Genomic DNA, 17,291 nt, shown 5'->3' on the forward strand with positions numbered 1-17,291 from the left:
TAATAAGGCCATAAAAAAGGCAAATCAAGCTCTGGGGTTCATTTCTAGAATTGAAAAGCAGGGAAGTTATGTTAAACTTGTATAGAACCTTGGTTAGACCACACTTGGAATATTGTGAACAGTTCTGGTCTCCATATTATAATCATAGAATCATAGAATCATAGGAGTTACAACATGGAAACAGGCCCTTCGGCCCAACATGTCCATGTCGCCCAGTTTATACCACTAAGCTGGTCCCAATTGCCTGCACTTGGCCCATATCCCTCTATACCCATCTTACCCATGTAACTGTCCAAATGCTTTTTAAAAGACAAAATTGTACCCGCCTCTACTACTGCCCCTGGCAGCTCGTTCCAGACACTCACCACCCTTTGAGTGAAAAGGATATAGAGGTACTGGAGAAGGTGCAAAAAAGATTTACAAGGACTGAGAGGTTACACCTATCAGGAAAGATTGAGCAGACTGGGGCTGTTTTCTCTAGAAAAGAGAAGACTGAGGGGTGACCTGATAGAGGTCTGTAAGATTATGAAAGGGTTTGATAGGGTAGACGCAGAGCAGATGTTTCCACTTGTGGGGGAGACCAGGACTAGGGGCCATAAATATAAGATAGTCACTAATAAATCCAATAGGGAATTCAGGAGAAACTTCTTTACCCAGAGAGTGGTGAGAATGTGGAACTCGCTCCCACAAGGAGTAGTTGAGGCAAATAGCTCAGATACATTTAAGGGGAAGCTGGATAAACACATGAGGGAGAAAGGAATAGAAGATTATGCTGATAGGGTGAGATGAAGTAGGGAGGGAGGAGGCTCGTGTGGAGCATAAACACCGGGATAGACCAGTTCATAGAATCATAGAAAGGTTACAGCACAGAAGGAGGCCATTCGGCCCATCGAGTCCGTGCCAGTTCTTTGTATGAGCAATCCAGCTAGTCCCACTCCCCCGCCCTATTCCCGTAGCCCTGCAAATATTTTCCTTTCAAGTACTTATCCAGTTCCCTTTTGAAGACCATGATTGAATCTGCCTCCACCACCCCCTTGGGCAGTGCATTCCAGATCACAACCACTCGCTGTGTAAAAAAGTTTTTCCTCATGTCACCTTTGGTTCTTTTGTCAATCACCTTAAATCTATGTCCTCTGGTCCTTGACCCTTCCACCAATGGGAACAGTTTCTCTCTATCCACTCTGTCCAGACCCTTCATGATTTTGAATACCTCGATCAAATCTCCTCACAACCGTCTCTGTTCCAAGGAGAACAACCTCAGCTTCTCCAGTCTATCCACGTAACTAAAGTTGCGCCAAATGGCCTGTTTCTATGCTGTGCATTCTATGTAATTCTATGAGAGCAGACGGTGTGAGGAGGGAGGGGGTGAGGTGAGAGAGGGTGAGGTGAGAGAGGGTGAGGTGAGAGAGGGTGAGGTGAGGGGGTGAGGTGAGAGAGGGTGAGGTGAGAGAGGGTGAGGTGAGAGAGGGTGAGGTGAGGGGGGTGAGGTGAGAGAGGGTGAGGTGAGAGAGGGTGAGGTGAGAGAGGGTGAGGTGAGAGAGGGTGAGGTGAGAGGGTGAGGTGAGAGAGGGTGAGGTGAGAGAGGGTGGGGTGAGGTGAGGGGGGTGAGGTGAGAGAGGGTGAGGTGAGAGAGGGTGAGGTGAGAGAGGGTGAGGTGAGGGGGTGAGGTGAGAGAGGGTGAGGTGAGAGAGGGTGAGGTGAGAGAGGGTGAGGTGAGAGAGGGGATGAGGTGAGAGAGGGTGAGGTGAGAGAGGGTGAAGTGAGGGGGTGAGGAGAGGGGATGAGGAGGGGGGGTGAGGTGAGAGGGTGAGGTAAGGGGGTGAGGAGAGAGGGGGTGAGGTGTGAGGGGGTGAGGTGAGAGAGGGTGAGGTGAGAGAGGGTGAGGTGAGGGGGTGAGGAGAGAGGGGATGAGGTGAGAGGGGGCGAGGTGAGGGGGGGCGAGGTGAGAGAGGGTGAGGGGAGAGAGGGTGAGGTGAGAGGGGGGTGAGGTGAGAGAGGGTGAGGTGAGAGAGGGTGAGGTGAGGGGGTGAGGTGAGGGGGGTGAGGTGAGAGAGGGTGAGGTGAGGGGGTGAGGTGAGGGGGGTGAGGTGAGAGAGGGTGAGGTGAGGGGGGTGAGGTGAGAGAGGGTGAGGGGAGAGGGGGCGAGGTGAGGGGGGTGAGGGGAGAGAGGGTGAGGTGAGGGGGTGAGGTGAGAGAGGGTGAGGTGAGGGGGTGAGGTGAGAGGGGGGTGAGGTGAGAGAGGGTGAGGGGAGAGAGGGTGAGGTGAGGGGGTGAGGTGAGAGGGGGTGAGGTGAGAGAGGGTGAGGGGAGAGGGGGCGAGGTGAGGGGGGTGAGGGGAGAGAGGGTGAGGTGAGAGAGGGTGAGGTGAGGGGGGTGAGGTGAGAGGGGGTGAGGTGAGGGGGTGAGGTGAGAGAGGGTGAGGGGAGAGAGGGTGAGGGGAGAGGGGGCGAGGTGAGGGGGGGTGAGGGGAGAGAGGGTGAGGTGAGAGGGGGTGAGGTGAGGGGGGTGAGGTGAGAGAGGGTGAGGTGAGGGGGTGAGGTGAGAGGGGGTGAGGTGAGGGGGGTGAGGTGAGAGAGGGTGAGGGGAGAGAGGGTGAGGTGAGAGAGGGTGAGGTGAGAGAGGGTGAGGTGAGAGAGGGTGAGGTGAGGGGGTGAGGTGAGAGGGGGTGAGGTGAGGGGGGTGAGGTGAGAGAGGGTGAGGTGAGGGGGTGAGGTGAGAGGGGGTGAGGTGAGAGAGGGTGAGGGGAGAGAGGGTGAGGTGAGGGGGTGAGGTGAGAGAGGGTGAGGTGAGAGGGGGTGAGGTGAGAGGGGGGTGAGGTGAGAGAGGGTGAGGGGGAGAGGGGTGAGGTGAGAGAGGGTGAGGTGAGGGGGTGAGGGGAGAGGGGGTGAGGTGAGAGAGGGTGAGGGGAGAGAGGGTGAGGGGAGAGAGGGTGAGGGGAGAGAGGGTGAGGTGAGGTGGTGAGGTGTGAGAGGGTGAGGTGAGAGAGGGTGAGGTGAGAGAGGGTGAGGTGAGAGAGGGTGAGGTGAGAGAGGGTGAGGTGAGAGAGGGTGAGGTGAGGGGGTGAGGTGAGAGAGGGTGAGGTGAGAGAGGGTGAGGGGAGAGAGGGTGAGGGGAGAGAGGGTGAGGTGAGAGAGGGTGAGGTGAGAGAGGGTGAGGTGAGAGAGGGTGAGGTGAGAGAGGGTGAGGGGAGAGGGGGGTGAGGTGAGAGAGGGTGAGGTGAGAGGGGGGTGAGGGGAGAGGGGTGAGGTGAGAGAGGGTGAGGGGAGAGGGGTGTGAGGTGAGAGGGGTGAGGTGAGAGGGGGGGGTGAGGTGAGAGAGGGTGAGGTGAGAGGGGGTGAGGTGAGAGGGGGTGAGGTGAGAGAGGGTGAGGTGAGAGAGGGTGAGGTGAGAGGGGGTGAGGTGAGAGGGGGTGAGGTGAGAGTGGGTGAGGTGAGGGGGTGAGGTGAGGGGGTGAGGTGTGAGAGGGTGAGGTGAGGGGGTGAGGTGAGAGAGGGTGAGGTGAGAGTGGGTGAGGTGAGGGGGGTGAGGTGAGAGAGGGTGAGGTGAGGGGGTGAGGTGAGAGAGGGTGAGGTGAGGGGGTGAGGTGAGAGAGGGTGAGGTGAGGGGGGTGAGGTGAGTGAGGGGTGAGGGGAGAGGTGGTGAGGTGAGAGGGGGTGAGGTGAGAGGGGGTGAGGTGAGAGAGGGTGAGGTGAGGGGGTGAGGTGTGAGAGGGTGAGGTGAGAGAGGGTGAGGTGAGAGGGGTGTGAGGGGTGAGGGGGCGAGGTGAGGGGGGTGAGGTGAGAGAGGGTGAGGTGAGGGGGTGAGGTGAGAGAGGGTGAGGTGAGAGAGGGGTGAGGTGAGGGGGTGGGGGGTGAGGGGAGAGGGGGCGAGGTGAGGGGGGCGAGGTGAGAGAGGGTGAGGTGAGAGAGGGTGAGGGGAGAGGGGGTGAGGTGAGAGAGGGGTGAGGGGAGAGGGGGTGAGGTGAGAGAGGGTGAGGGGAGAGGGGGCGAGGTGAGGGGGGTGAGGTGAGAGGGGGTGAGGGGAGAGGGGGGTGAGGTGAGAGAGGGTGAGGGGAGAGGGGGCGAGGTGAGGGGGGTGAGGTGAGAGGGGGTGAGGGGAGAGGGGGTGAGGTGAGGGGGGTGAGGGGAGAGGGGGCGAGGTGAGGGGGGTGAGGTGAGAGGGGGGGGTGAGGGGAGAGGGGGTGAGGTGAGAGGGGGTGAGGTGAGAGAGGGTGAGGGGAGAGGGGGTGAGGTGAGAGGGTGAGGGGTGAGAGAGGGTGAGGTGAGAGAGGGGTGAGGTGAGAGGGGGTGAGGGGAGAGGGGGCGAGGTGAGGGGGGTGAGGTGAGAGAGGGTGAGGTGAGGGGGTGAGGTGAGGGGGTGAGGTGAGAGAGGGTGAGGGGAGAGGGGGCGAGGTGAGGGGGTGAGGTGAGAGAGGGTGAGGTGAGGGGGTGAGGTGAGAGAGGGTGAGGTGAGAGAGGGTGAGGTGAGAGGGGGTGAGGTGAGAGGGGGTGAGGGGAGAGGGGGGCGAGGTGAGGGGGGCGAGGTGAGAGAGGGTGAGGTGAGAGAGGGTGAGGGGAGAGGGGGTGAGGTGAGAGAGGGGTGAGGGGAGAGGGGGGTGAGGTGAGAGAGGGTGAGGGGAGAGGGGGCGAGGTGAGGGGGGTGAGGTGAGAGGGGGTGAGGGGAGAGGGGGTGAGGTGAGAGAGGGTGAGGGGGAGAGGGGGCGAGGTGAGGGGGGTGAGGTGAGAGGGGGTGAGGGGAGAGGGGGTGAGGTGAGGGGGGGTGAGGGGAGAGGGGGCGAGGTGAGGGGGGTGAGGTGAGAGGGGGTGAGGGGAGAGGGGGTGAGGTGAGAGGGGGTGAGGTGAGAGAGGGTGAGGGGAGAGGGGGGTGAGGTGAGAGAGGGTGGGGGAGAGAGGGCGAGGTGAGGGGGGTGAGGTGAGAGGGGGTGAGGTAGAGGGGGTGAGGTGAGAGAGGGTGAGGGGAGAGGGGGTGAGGTGAGAGAGGGTGAGGGGAGAGAGGGCGAGGTGAGGGGGGTGAGGTGAGAGGGGGTGAGGGAGAGGGGGTGAGGTGAGAGAGGGTGAGGTGAGAGAGGGTGAGGGGAGAGGGGGTGAGGTGAGAGAGGGTGAGGGGAGAGGGGGCGAGGTGAGGGGGGTGAGGTGAGAGGGGGTGAGGGGAGAGAGGGTGAGGTGAGAGGGGGTGAGGTGAGAGAGGGTGAGGTGAGAGAGGGTGAGGTGAGAGGGTGAGGTGAGAGAGGGTGAGGTGAGAGAGGGTGGGGTGAGGTGAGGGGGTGAGGTGAGAGAGGGTGAGGTGAGAGAGGGTGAGGTGAGAGAGGGTGAGGTGAGGGGGTGAGGTGAGAGAGGGTGAGGTGAGAGAGGGTGAGGTGAGAGAGGGTGAGGTGAGAGAGGGGATGAGGTGAGAGAGGGTGAGGTGAGAGAGGGTGAAGTGAGGGGGTGAGGAGAGGGGATGAGGAGGGGGGGTGAGGTGAGAGGGTGAGGTAAGGGGGTGAGGAGAGAGGGGTGAGGTGTGAGGGGGTGAGGTGAGAGAGGGTGAGGTGAGAGAGGGTGAGGTGAGGGGGTGAGGAGAGAGGGGATGAGGTGAGAGGGGGCGAGGTGAGGGGGGGGCGAGGTGAGAGAGGGTGAGGGGAGAGAGGGTGAGGTGAGAGGGGGTGAGGTGAGAGAGGGTGAGGTGAGAGAGGGTGAGGTGAGGGGGTGAGGTGAGGGGGGTGAGGTGAGAGAGGGTGAGGTGAGGGGGTGAGGTGAGGGGGTGAGGTGAGAGATGGTGAGGTGAGGGGGTGAGGTGAGAGAGGGTGAGGGGAGAGGGGGCGAGGTGAGGGGGGTGAGGGGAGAGAGGGTGAGGTGAGGGGGTGAGGTGAGAGAGGGTGAGGTGAGGGGGTGAGGTGAGAGGGGTGAGGTGAGAGAGGGTGAGGGAGAGAGGGTGAGGTGAGGGGGTGAGGTGAGAGGGGGTGAGGTGAGAGAGGGTGAGGGGAGAGGGGGCGAGGTGAGGGGGGTGAGGGGAGAGAGGGTGAGGTGAGAGAGGGTGAGGTGAGGGGGTGAGGTGAGAGGGGGTGAGGTGAGGGGGTGAGGTGAGAGAGGGTGAGGGGAGAGAGGGTGAGGGGAGAGGGGGCGAGGTGAGGGGGGTGAGGGGAGAGAGGGTGAGGTGAGAGGGGGTGAGGTGAGGGGGTGAGGTGAGAGAGGGTGAGGTGAGGGGGTGAGGTGAGAGGGGGTGAGGTGAGGGGGTGAGGTGAGAGAGGGTGAGGGGAGAGAGGGTGAGGTGAGAGAGGGTGAGGTGAGAGAGGGTGAGGTGAGAGAGGGTGAGGTGAGGGGGTGAGGTGAGAGGGGGTGAGGTGAGGGGGTGAGGTGAGAGAGGGTGAGGTGAGGGGGTGAGGTGAGAGGGGGTGAGGTGAGAGAGGGTGAGGGGAGAGAGGGTGAGGTGAGGGGGTGAGGTGAGAGAGGGTGAGGTGAGAGGGGGTGAGGTGAGAGGGGGTGAGGTGAGAGAGGGTGAGGGGAGAGGGGTGAGGTGAGAGAGGGTGAGGTGAGGGGGTGAGGGGAGAGGGGGTGAGGTGAGAGAGGGTGAGGGAGAGAGGGTGAGGGGAGAGAGGGTGAGGGGAGAGAGGGTGAGGTGAGGTGGTGAGGTGTGAGAGGGTGAGGTGAGAGAGGGTGAGGTGAGAGAGGGTGAGGTGAGAGAGGGTGAGGTGAGAGAGGGTGAGGTGAGAGAGGGTGAGGTGAGGGGGTGAGGTGAGAGAGGGTGAGGTGAGAGAGGGTGAGGGGAGAGAGGGTGAGGGGAGAGAGGGTGAGGTGAGGGGGTGAGGTGAGAGAGGGTGAGGTGAGAGAGGGTGAGGTGAGAGAGGGTGAGGTGAGAGAGGGTGAGGGGAGAGGGGGTGAGGTGAGAGAGGGTGAGGTGAGAGGGGGTGAGGGGAGAGGGGTGAGGTGAGAGAGGGTGAGGGGAGAGGGGGTGAGGTGAGAGAGGGTGAGGTGAGAGGGGGTGAGGTGAGAGAGGGTGAGGTGAGAGGGGGTGAGGTGAGAGGGGGTGAGGTGAGAGAGGGTGAGGTGAGAGAGGGTGAGGTGAGAGGGGGTGAGGTGAGAGGGGGTGAGGTGAGAGAGGGTGAGGTGAGGGGGTGAGGTGAGGGGGTGAGGTGAGAGAGGGTGAGGTGAGGGGGTGAGGTGAGAGAGGGTGAGGTGAGAGAGGGTGAGGTGAGGGGGTGAGGTGAGAGAGGGTGAGGTGAGGGGGTGAGGTGAGAGAGGGTGAGGTGAGGGGGTGAGGTGAGAGAGGGTGAGGTGAGGGGGTGAGGTGAGAGAGGGTGAGGGGAGAGGTGGTGAGGTGAGAGGGGGTGAGGTGAGAGGGGGTGAGGTGAGAGAGGGTGAGGTGAGGGGGTGAGGTGAGAGAGGGTGAGGTGAGAGAGGGTGAGGTGAGAGGGGGTGAGGGGAGAGGGGGCGAGGTGAGGGGGGTGAGGTGAGAGAGGGTGAGGTGAGGGGGTGAGGTGAGGGGGTGAGGTGAGAGAGGGTGAGGGGAGAGGGGGCGAGGTGAGGGGGTGAGGTGAGAGAGGGTGAGGTGAGGGGGTGAGGTGAGAGAGGGTGAGGTGAGAGAGGGTGAGGTGAGAGGGGGTGAGGGGAGAGGGGGGCGAGGTGAGGGGGCGAGGTGAGAGAGGGTGAGGTGAGAGAGGGTGAGGGGAGAGGGGGTGAGGTGAGAGAGGGTGAGGGAGAGGGGGTGAGGTGAGAGAGGGTGAGGGGAGAGGGGGCGAGGTGAGGGGGGTGAGGTGAGAGGGGGTGAGGGGGTGAGGTGAGAGAGGGTGAGGGGAGAGGGGGCGAGGTGAGGGGGGTGAGGTGAGAGGGGGTGAGGGGAGAGGGGGTGAGGTGAGGGGGGTGAGGGGAGAGGGGGCGAGGTGAGGGGGGTGAGGTGAGAGGGGGTGAGGGGAGAGGGGGTGAGGTGAGAGGGGGTGAGGTGAGAGAGGGTGAGGGGGAGAGGGGGTGAGGTGAGAGAGGGTGAGGGGAGAGAGGGTGAGGTGAGAGAGGGTGAGGTGAGAGGGGGTGAGGGGAGAGGGGGCGAGGTGAGGGGGGTGAGGTGAGAGAGGGTGAGGTGAGGGGGTGAGGTGAGGGGGTGAGGTGAGAGAGGGTGAGGGGAGAGGGGGCGAGGTGAGGGGGGTGAGGTGAGAGAGGGTGAGGTGAGGGGGTGAGGTGAGAGAGGGTGAGGTGAGAGAGGGTGAGGTGAGAGGGGGTGAGGTGAGAGGGGGTGAGGGGAGAGGGGGCGAGGTGAGGGGGGCGAGGTGAGAGAGGGTGAGGTGAGAGAGGGTGAGGGGAGAGGGGGTGAGGTGAGAGAGGGTGAGGGGAGAGGGGGGTGAGGTGAGAGAGGGTGAGGGGAGAGGGGGCGAGGTGAGGGCGGTGAGGTGAGAGGGGGTGAGGGGAGAGGGGGTGAGGTGAGAGAGGGTGAGGGGAGAGGGGGCGAGGTGAGGGGGGTGAGGTGAGAGGGGGTGAGGGGAGAGGGGGTGAGGTGAGGGGGGTGAGGGGAGAGGGGGCGAGGTGAGGGGGGTGAGGTGAGAGGGGGTGAGGGGAGAGGGGGTGAGGTGAGAGGGGGTGAGGTGAGAGAGGGTGAGGGGAGAGGGGGTGAGGTGAGAGAGGGTGAGGGGAGAGAGGGCGAGGTGAGGGGGGTGAGGTGAGAGGGGGTGAGGGGAGAGGGGGTGAGGTGAGAGAGGGTGAGGTGAGAGAGGGTGAGGGGAGAGGGGGTGAGGTGAGAGAGGGTGAGGGGAGAGGGGGCGAGGTGAGGGGGGTGAGGTGAGAGGGGGTGAGGGGAGAGAGGGTGAGGTGAGAGGGGGTGAGGGGAGAGGGGGCGAGGTGAGGGGGGTGAGGTGAGAGGGGGCGAGGTGAGAGGGGGTGAGGTGAGAGGGGGTGAGGTGAGAGAGGGTGAGGGGAGAGGGGGCGAGGTGAGAGGGGGTGAGGGGAGAGGGGGCGAGGTGAGAGGGGGTGAGGGGAGAGGGGGTGAGGTGAGAGGGGGTGAGGGGAGAGGGGGTGAGGTGAGAGGAGGGTGAGGTGAGAGGGGGTGAGGTGAGAGAGGGTGAGGTGAGGGGGTGAGGTGAGAGAGGGTGACATTTTTTTTTTATTTGTTCATGGGATGTGGGCGTCGCTGGCGAGGCCGGCATTTATTGCCCATCCCTAATTGCCCTTGAGAAGGTGGTGGTGAGCCGCCTTCTTGAACCGCTGCAGTCCGTGTGGTGACGGTTCTCCCACAGTGCTGTTAGGAAGGGAGTTCCAGGATTTTGACCCAGCGACGATGAAGGAACGGCGATATATTTCCAAGTCGGGATGGTGTGTGACTTGGAGGGGAACGTGCAGGTGGTGTTGTTCCCATGCGCCTGCTGCCCTTGTCCTTCTGGGTGGTAGAGGTCGTGGGTTTGGGAGGTGCTGTCGAAGAAGCCTTGGCGAGTTGCTGCAGTGCATCCTGTGGATGGTGCACACTGCAGCCACAGAGCGCCGGTGGTGAAGGGAGTGAATGTTTAGGGTGGTGGATGGGGTGCCAATCAAGCGGGCTGCTTTATCTTGGATGGTGTCGAGCTTCTTGAGTGTTGTTGGAGCTGCACTCGTCCAGGCAAGTGGAGAGTATTCCATCACACTCCTGACTTGTGCCTTGTAGATGGTGGAAAGGCTTTGGGGAGTCAGGAGGTGAGTCACTCGCCGCAGAATACCCAGCCTCTGACCTGCTCTCGTAGCCACAGTATTTATATGGCTGGTCCAGTTAAGTTTCTGGTCAATGGTGACCCCCAGGATGTTGATGGTGGGGGATTCGGCGATGGTAATGCCGTTGAATGTCAAGGGGAGGTGGTTAGACTCTCTCTTGTTGGAGATGTTCATTGCCTGGCACTTATCTGGCACGAATGTTACTTGCCACTTATCAGCCCAAGCCTGGATGTTGTCCAGGTCTTGCTGCATGCGGGCTCGGACTGCTTCATTATCTGAGGGGTAGCGAATGGAACTGAACACTGTGCAGTCATCAGCGAACATCCCCATTTCTGACCTTATGATGGAGGGAAGGTCATTGATGAAGCAGCTGAAGATGGTTGGGCCTAGGACACTGCCCTGAGGTGATGAGGGTTGAGGTGAGGAGGTGATGAAGTGAGGGGGGTGAGGTAAGTGGTGTGAGGTGAGGGTGGTGAGGAGAGGGAGGGTGAGGTGAGGGGGTGAGGAGAGGGGGGTGAGGTAAGGGGGATGAGTTGACAGGGGGATGAGTTGAGAGAGGTGTGAGGAGAGGGAAGGGGGGTGAGGGGAGGGGGATAAGGTGAGGGGGACGTGAGGGGGTGTGAGCTGAGGGCTGTGGTGAGGGGGGATGCAGTGAGGGGGGTGAGGAGAGGGTGTAAGGAGAGGGGGGGTTGAGGTGAGGGGGGTGAGGAGAGGGTGGGGTGAGGAGAGGGGGGTGAGGAGAGGGGGGTGAGGAGAGGATGGGGTGAGGAGAGGGGGGTGAGGAGAGGGGGGTGAGGAGAGGGGGGTGAGGAGAGGGTGGGTTGAGGAGAGGGGGGTGAGGAGAGGGTGGGGTGAGGAGAGGGGGGTGAGGTGAGGGGGTGAGGGAGGTGAGGAGAGGGGGCTGAGGAGAGAGGGGGCTGAGGAGAGGGGCAGGAGAGGGGGGAGGTGAGGAGGTTGAGGTGATGGGATGAGGAGAGGGGGATGAGGAGAGAGGAATGAGGAGAGGGGGATGAGGTGAGGGGGTGAGGAGAGGTGGGGGATGAGGTGAGGGGGTGAGGAGAGGGTGAGTTGAGGTGAGGGGGTGAGGAGAGGGTGGGTTGAGGTGAGGGGGTGAGGAGAGGTGGGGGTTGAGGTGAGGGGGTGAGGAGAGGGGGGTGAGGAGAGGGTGGTGAGGAGAGGGTGGGGTGAGGAGAGGGGGGTGAGGTGAGGGGGTGAGGGAGGTGAGGAGAGGGGGCTGAGGAGAGAGGGGGCTGAGGAGAGGGGCAGGAGAGGGGGGAGGTGAGGAGGTTGAGGTGATGGGATGAGGAGAGGGGGATGAGGAGAGAGGAATGAGGAGAGGGGGATGAGGTGAGGGGGTGAGGAGAGGTGGGGGATGAGGTGAGGGGGTGAGGAGAGGGTGAGTTGAGGTGAGGGGGTGAGGAGAGGGTGGGTTGAGGTGAGGGGGTGAGGAGAGGTGGGGGTTGAGGTGAGGGGGTGAGGAGAGGGGGGTGAGGAGAGGGTGGTGAGGAGAGGGTGGGGTGAGGAGAGGGGGATGAGGAGAGAGGAATGAGGAGAGGGGGATGAGGTGAGGGGGGTGAGGAGAGGGGGGTTGAGGTGAGGGGGATGAGGTGAGGGGGATGAGGTGAGGGGGGTGAGGAGAGGGGGGTTGAGGAGAGGGGGTGAGGAGAGGTGGGGGTTGAGGTGAGGGGGATGAGGTGAGGGGGGTGAGGAGAGGGGGGTGAGGAGAGGGGGGTTGAGGTGAGGGGGATGAGGTGAGGGGGATGAGGTGAGGGGGGTGAGGAGAGGGGGTGAGGAGAGGTGGGGTTTGAGGTGAGGGGGTGAGGAGAGGGTGGGGGTTGAGGTGAGGGGGTGAGGAGAGGGGGTGAGGAGAGGGATGACCTCGAGGAGAGCCTGTTTACTTACTCGATCGCGGCTGTCGGAGGAGGGGGAGGGGGTGGAGGGGGAGGGGGTGGAGGGGGTGGAGGGGGAGGGGGAGGAGGTGGGCTCGCTGGTTCCTCTTCCCCTTCACGTGGTGGTCTCTCAGTTGCCGCCAGTTTCTCCTGGAGATCTTTGACTGGAAGCAAAGAAAGAAAGAAAATAAATTCCAGTCCCGACTGTCTGAGATCAGTTCAGGGTCCGGCCCTTTTCCACTGACAGGACACGGACTCGGGATTATTCCATCCCTCACACACCCAACAGCCCATAACCTCGGGCTCTGGCTTCACACTGAGCTGAGCTTCAAACCCCATCTCACAATCCGGACCGAACACTCATCGTTAAACCGAGGCCCCGTCGGCCCTCTCAGGCTGACGGAAAAGATCCCACAGTCACTCTCTCGAAGAGGAGCAGGGGAGTTCTCCCCGGTGTCTTGGCCCATATTTATCCCTCAACCAACATCACTAAAATACAGATTATCTGGACATTATCACATTGCTGTTTGTGGGATCTTGCTGTGCGTAGATTGGCTGGCCTGTTTCTACATTACAGCAGTGACCGCACTTCTAAAGTACTTCACCGGCTGTAAAGCAGTTTGGGACGTCCTGAGGCCGTGCAGGGCTCTGTATAAATGTATGTTCGTTCATTCTTTCTCCCGACTCCACCCTCACTCCGCACAGATCCTCAATTTGCGTCCGTCTCCCCCAAACCTTGATATTTCTGATCTGCACCCTCCAGAGACTCCAACTCGCCCAGAGCTAACTCCGCCTGCCCTCTCTGCATCCTTTACAAACTCTCCCTCTTCCATCGACCCCCATCCTCATTTATCCTCATGGATTCACCATCTCTCAGCTCATCAGTTTCAACCTCCTCTGTCTCCTGAATAAATCTCCCACCCACTGTGACCTTGTCCAGCCCTGGGGCCTGGGCTATCCGAGCTCTGGATTACTGCGCTATTCCTACTCCTCTGGCAGCTCCGGAACTCTCTCCCCGACCGCATCACTTCCAACCTTAAATCTAACTCTCCGAGAATTCCTCCGGTCACTTCCCCTAACTCCTGTTTGCGTGAGACATCAAACAAGCTCGCTCTACACTGTCCCTTCAAACACTCCCAGGGTCAGGTACAGCACGGGTTAGATACAGAGTAAAGCTCCCTCTACACTGTCCCATCAAACACTCCCAGGGCAGGTACAGCACGGGTTAGATACAGAGTAAAGCTCCCTCTACACTGTCCCATCAAACACTCCCAGGGCAGGTACAGCACGGGTTAGATACAGAGTAAAGCTCCCTCTACACTGTCCCATCAAACACTCCCAGGGCAGGTACAGCACGGGTTAGATACAGAGTAAAGCTCCCTCTACACTGTCCCATCAAACACTCCCAGGGCAGGTACAGCATGGGTTAGATACAGAGTAAAGCTCCCTCTACACTGTCCCATCAAACACACCCAGGGCAGGTACAGCACGGGTTAGATACAGAGTAAAGCTCCCTCTACACTGTCCCATCAAACACTCCCGGGGCAGGTACAGCACGGGTTAGATACAGAGTAAAGCTCCCTCTACACTGTCCCATCAAACACTCCCAGGGCAGGTACAGCACGGGTTAGATACAGAGTAAAGCTCCCTCTACACTGTCCCATCAAACACTCCCAGGGCAGGTACAGGGTTAGATACAGAGTAAAGCTCCCTCTACACTGTCCCATCAAACACTCCCAGGGCAGGTACAGCACGGGTTAGATACAGAGTAAAGCTCCCTCTACACTGTCCCATCAAACACTCCCAGGGCAGGTACAGCACGGGTTAGATACAGAGTAAAGCTCCCTCTACACTGTCCCATCAAACACTCCCAGGGCAGGTACAGCATGGGTTAGATACAGAGTAAAGCTCCCTCTACACTGTCCCATCAAACACACCCAGGGCAGGTACAGCACGGGTTAGATACAGAGTAAAGCTCCCTCTACACTGTCCCATCAAACACTCCCAGGGCAGGTACAGCATGGGTTAGGTACAGAGTAAAGCTCCCTCTACACTGTCCCATCAAACACTCCCGGGGCAGGTACAGCACGGGTTAGATACAGAGTAAAGCTCCCTCTACACTGTCCCATCAAACACTCCCAGGGTCAGGTACAGCATGGGTTAGGTACAGAGTAAAGCTCCCTCTACACTGTCCCATCAAACACTCCCAGGGCAGGTACAGCACGGGTTAGATACAGAGTAAAGCTCCCTCTACACTGTCCCATCAAACACTCCCAGGGCAGGTACAGGGTTAGATACAGAGTAAAGCTCCCTCTACACTGTCCCATCAAACACTCCCAGGGCAGGTACAGCATGGGTTAGATACAGAGTAAAGCTCCCTCTACACTGTCCCATCAAACACTCCCAGGGTCAGGTACAGCACGGGTTAGGTACAGAGTAAAGCTCCCTCTACACTGTCCCATCAAACACTCCCAGGGCAGGTACAGCACGGGTTAGATACAGAGTAAAGCTCCCTCTACACTGTCCCATCAAACACTCCCAGGGTCAGGAACAGGGTTAGATACAGAGTAAAGCTCCCTCTACACTGTCCCATCAAACACTCCCAGGGCAGGTACAGCACGGGTTAGATACAGAGTAAAGCTCCCTCTACACTGTCCCATCAAACACTCCCAGGGTCGGAGACTGACTAACTGCAGGATTGTGTGTGTATGGGTTTTGCTGACCTTCTGTCTGCAGCTCTCTGTTCTTTGCCTCACCCTCCCGGACTTTAACCTCCATCTCTTCTTTTTCATCTTCCATCAAATGAAGCAGCAACTGGAGCCTGTTGATTTCTTTCTTGGAGTCGGATCCTTCGATCTGGGTCTGCAGTTCTTGCACCTTCCGTCAGAAGCAAAACATTATATACCTAGAAATACATCACGGGTACAACACGGAAACAGGCCACTCGGCCCAACCAGTCCGTGTCGGCATTTACCCTCCACACGAGCACATAGTCCCAATCACAGTTACCTCCTGTTCCCATTGGAGGGAGCGCAGAGATCCCGGAGAGTTGTAGGGCTGGAGGAGGTTACAGAGATAGGGAGGGGCGAGGCCCATGGAGGGACTTGAAAACAAGGATGAGAATTTTAAAATCGAGGCGTTCCCGGACCGGGAGCCAATGTAGGTCAGTGAACACAGGGGGTGATGGGAGAACGGGACTTGGTGCGAGTTAGGATACGGGCAGCAGAGTTTTGGATCAACTCAAGTTTATGGAGGGTGGAGGGTATGAGGCCGGCCAGGAGAGTATTGGAATAGTCGAGGTAACAAAGGCACAGATGAGGGTTTCAGCAGCAGATGAGCTGAGGCAGGGGCGGAGACGGGCAATGTTACGGAGGTGGAAGTAGGCGGTCTCGGTGATGGAGCGGATATGGGGTCAGAAGCTCATCTCAGGGTCAAATAGGAGGCCAAGGTTGTGAACGGTCTGGTTCAGCCTCAGACAGTGGCCGGAGAGAGGGATGGAGTCGGTGGTGAGGGAACGGAGTTTGTGGCGGGGACCAAAGACAATGGCTTCAGTTTTCCTAATTCTTAGTTGCTCATCCAGCACTGGATGTCGGACAAGCAGTGTGACAAATGAGAGACAGTGGAGGGGGCGAGGGAGGTGGTGGTGAGGTAGAGCTGGGTGTCGTCAGTGTACATGTGGAATCTGACGTTGTGTTTTCGGATGATGTCACCGAGGGGCAGCCTGTAGATGAGAAATAGGAGGGGGACAAGGATAGATCCTCGGGGAACTCCAGAGGTAACGGTGCGGGAGCGGGAAGAGAAGCCATTGCAGGAGATTCTCTGGCTACGACTGGATAGATAAGGATGGAACCAGGCGAGGGCAGTCCCACCCAGCTGGACGATGGAGGAGAGGTGATGGAGGAGGATGGTGTGGTCAATGTGTCAAAGACTGCAGACAGGTGGAGGAGGATGAGGAGGGAGAGTTTACCACGGTCACAGTCACAGAGGGTGTCATTTGTGACTTCGATGTGGAGATGCCGGTGATGGACTGGGGTGGACAAATGTAAGGAATCTTACAACACCAGGTTATAGTCCAACAGTTTTATTTGAAAATCACAAGCTTTCGGAGATTATCTCCTTCGTCAGGTGAGTGTCGGATTCCTTGAAGGTTACCGCATTTATAGTCACAGAACAATGCCTGGTGATTACAGATAATCTTTCCAAATGCCCGTTATCAAGGCCATCAAATGAATTGAACAGTGTTCAGACAGAGAATCATTAGATACCAGACTACTGAATATACAAACGACCAGAACCAAAGACAGAGAGGGAGAGAGAGAGAGAAACTTCCGAAAGGAAGAGAAAGAGAGAGAATGACCCGTTGTATTAAAAACAGATAACTTTTTTTTCCCGCTGGTGAGTTTACGTGTAGCGTGACATGAACACAAGATCCCGGTTGAGGCCGTCCTCATGGGTGCGGAACTTGGCTATCAATTTCTGCTCGACGATTTTGCGTTGTCTTGTGTCTCGAAGGCCGCCTTGGAGAACGCTTACCCGAAGATCGGAGGCTGAATGTCCTTGACTGCTAAAGTGTTCCCCGACTGAGGAACGTTGTCTACCTCATACGTTGCAGGAAAGGATGCCCCGGAGCATGGTACATTGGCGAGACCATGCAGACACTGCGACAACGGATGAACGGACACCGCGCAACAATCGCCAGACAGGAGGGTTCCCTCCCAGTCGGGGAACACTATTCAGTTCATTTGATTGCCTTGATAACGGGCAGTTGGAAAGATTATCTGTAATCACCGGGCATTGTTCTCTGACTATATATGCGGTAATCTTCAAAGAATCCGAAACTCACCTGATGAAGGAGAAAGCCTCCGAAAGCTTGTGATTTTCAAATAAAACTGTTGGACTATAACCTGGTGTTGTAAGATTCCTTACATTTGTGACTTTGAATAGGGCTGTTTCAGTACTGTGACGGGGCGGAAACCTGATTGAAGGGATTCAAACATGGAGTTGCGGGAAAGATGGGCACGGATTTGGGAGACGACAAAACGTCAAGGATTTTGGAGAGGAAAGGGAGGTTGGAGATGGGGCAGTACCATGCTACCCACTAAGTCACGGATGATTCTTAGAAGTACAGATGAGATGGGCAGTGGATGGAGTGGGACTGATGGACAGTGGATGGAGTGATACTGATGGGCAGTGGATGGAGTGAGACTGATGGACAGTGGATGGAGTGAGACTGATGGAGAGTGGATGGAGTGAGACTGATGGACAGTGGGTGGAGTGAGACTGATGGACAGTGGATGGAGTGAGACTGATGGAGAGTGGGTGGAGTGAGACTGATGGACAGTGGATGGAGTGAGACTGATGGGCAGTGGATGGGGTGAGACTGATGGACAGTGGATGGAGTGAGACTGATGGACAGTGGATGGAGTGAGACTGATGGAGAGTGGATGGAGTGAGACTGATGGGCAGTGGATGGAGTGAGACTGATGGGCAGTGGATGGGGTGAGACTGATGGACAGTGGATGGAGTGAGACTGATGGACAGTGGATGGAGTGAGACTGATGGACAGTGGATGGAGTGAGACTGATGGACAGTGGATGGAGTGAGACTGATTGACAGTGGATGGAGTGGGACTGATGGACAGTGGATGGAGTGAGACTGATGGGCAGTGGATGGAGTGAGACTGATGGACAGTGGATGGAGTGAGACTGATGGAGAGTGGATGGAGTGAGACTGATTGACAGTGGATGGAGTGGGACTGATG

The 17,291-nt window shown here is 59.0% G+C and overlaps 1 protein-coding gene across 1 annotated transcript in view; it reads right to left on the bottom strand.

The window, feature by feature from the left end:
• Positions 1-11,539: 11,539 nt before the first annotated feature.
• shtn2 (shootin 2) overlaps positions 11,540-17,291 on the bottom strand; it is a 60,531-nt gene continuing 54,779 nt past the window's right edge. Inside the window, exons 9-10 of the mRNA XM_067977308.1 lie at positions 14,254-14,407; positions 11,540-11,694 (exon numbers count right to left, since the gene is read on the bottom strand). Of these exons, the coding sequence (XP_067833409.1) occupies positions 11,540-11,694; positions 14,254-14,407 (309 nt within the window). The remainder of the gene's footprint in view (positions 11,695-14,253; positions 14,408-17,291) is intronic.

This window comes from Heptranchias perlo, chromosome 1, assembly GCF_035084215.1.
Source record: "Heptranchias perlo isolate sHepPer1 chromosome 1, sHepPer1.hap1, whole genome shotgun sequence".
NCBI classification, from domain to species: Eukaryota; Metazoa; Chordata; class Chondrichthyes; order Hexanchiformes; family Hexanchidae; genus Heptranchias; species Heptranchias perlo.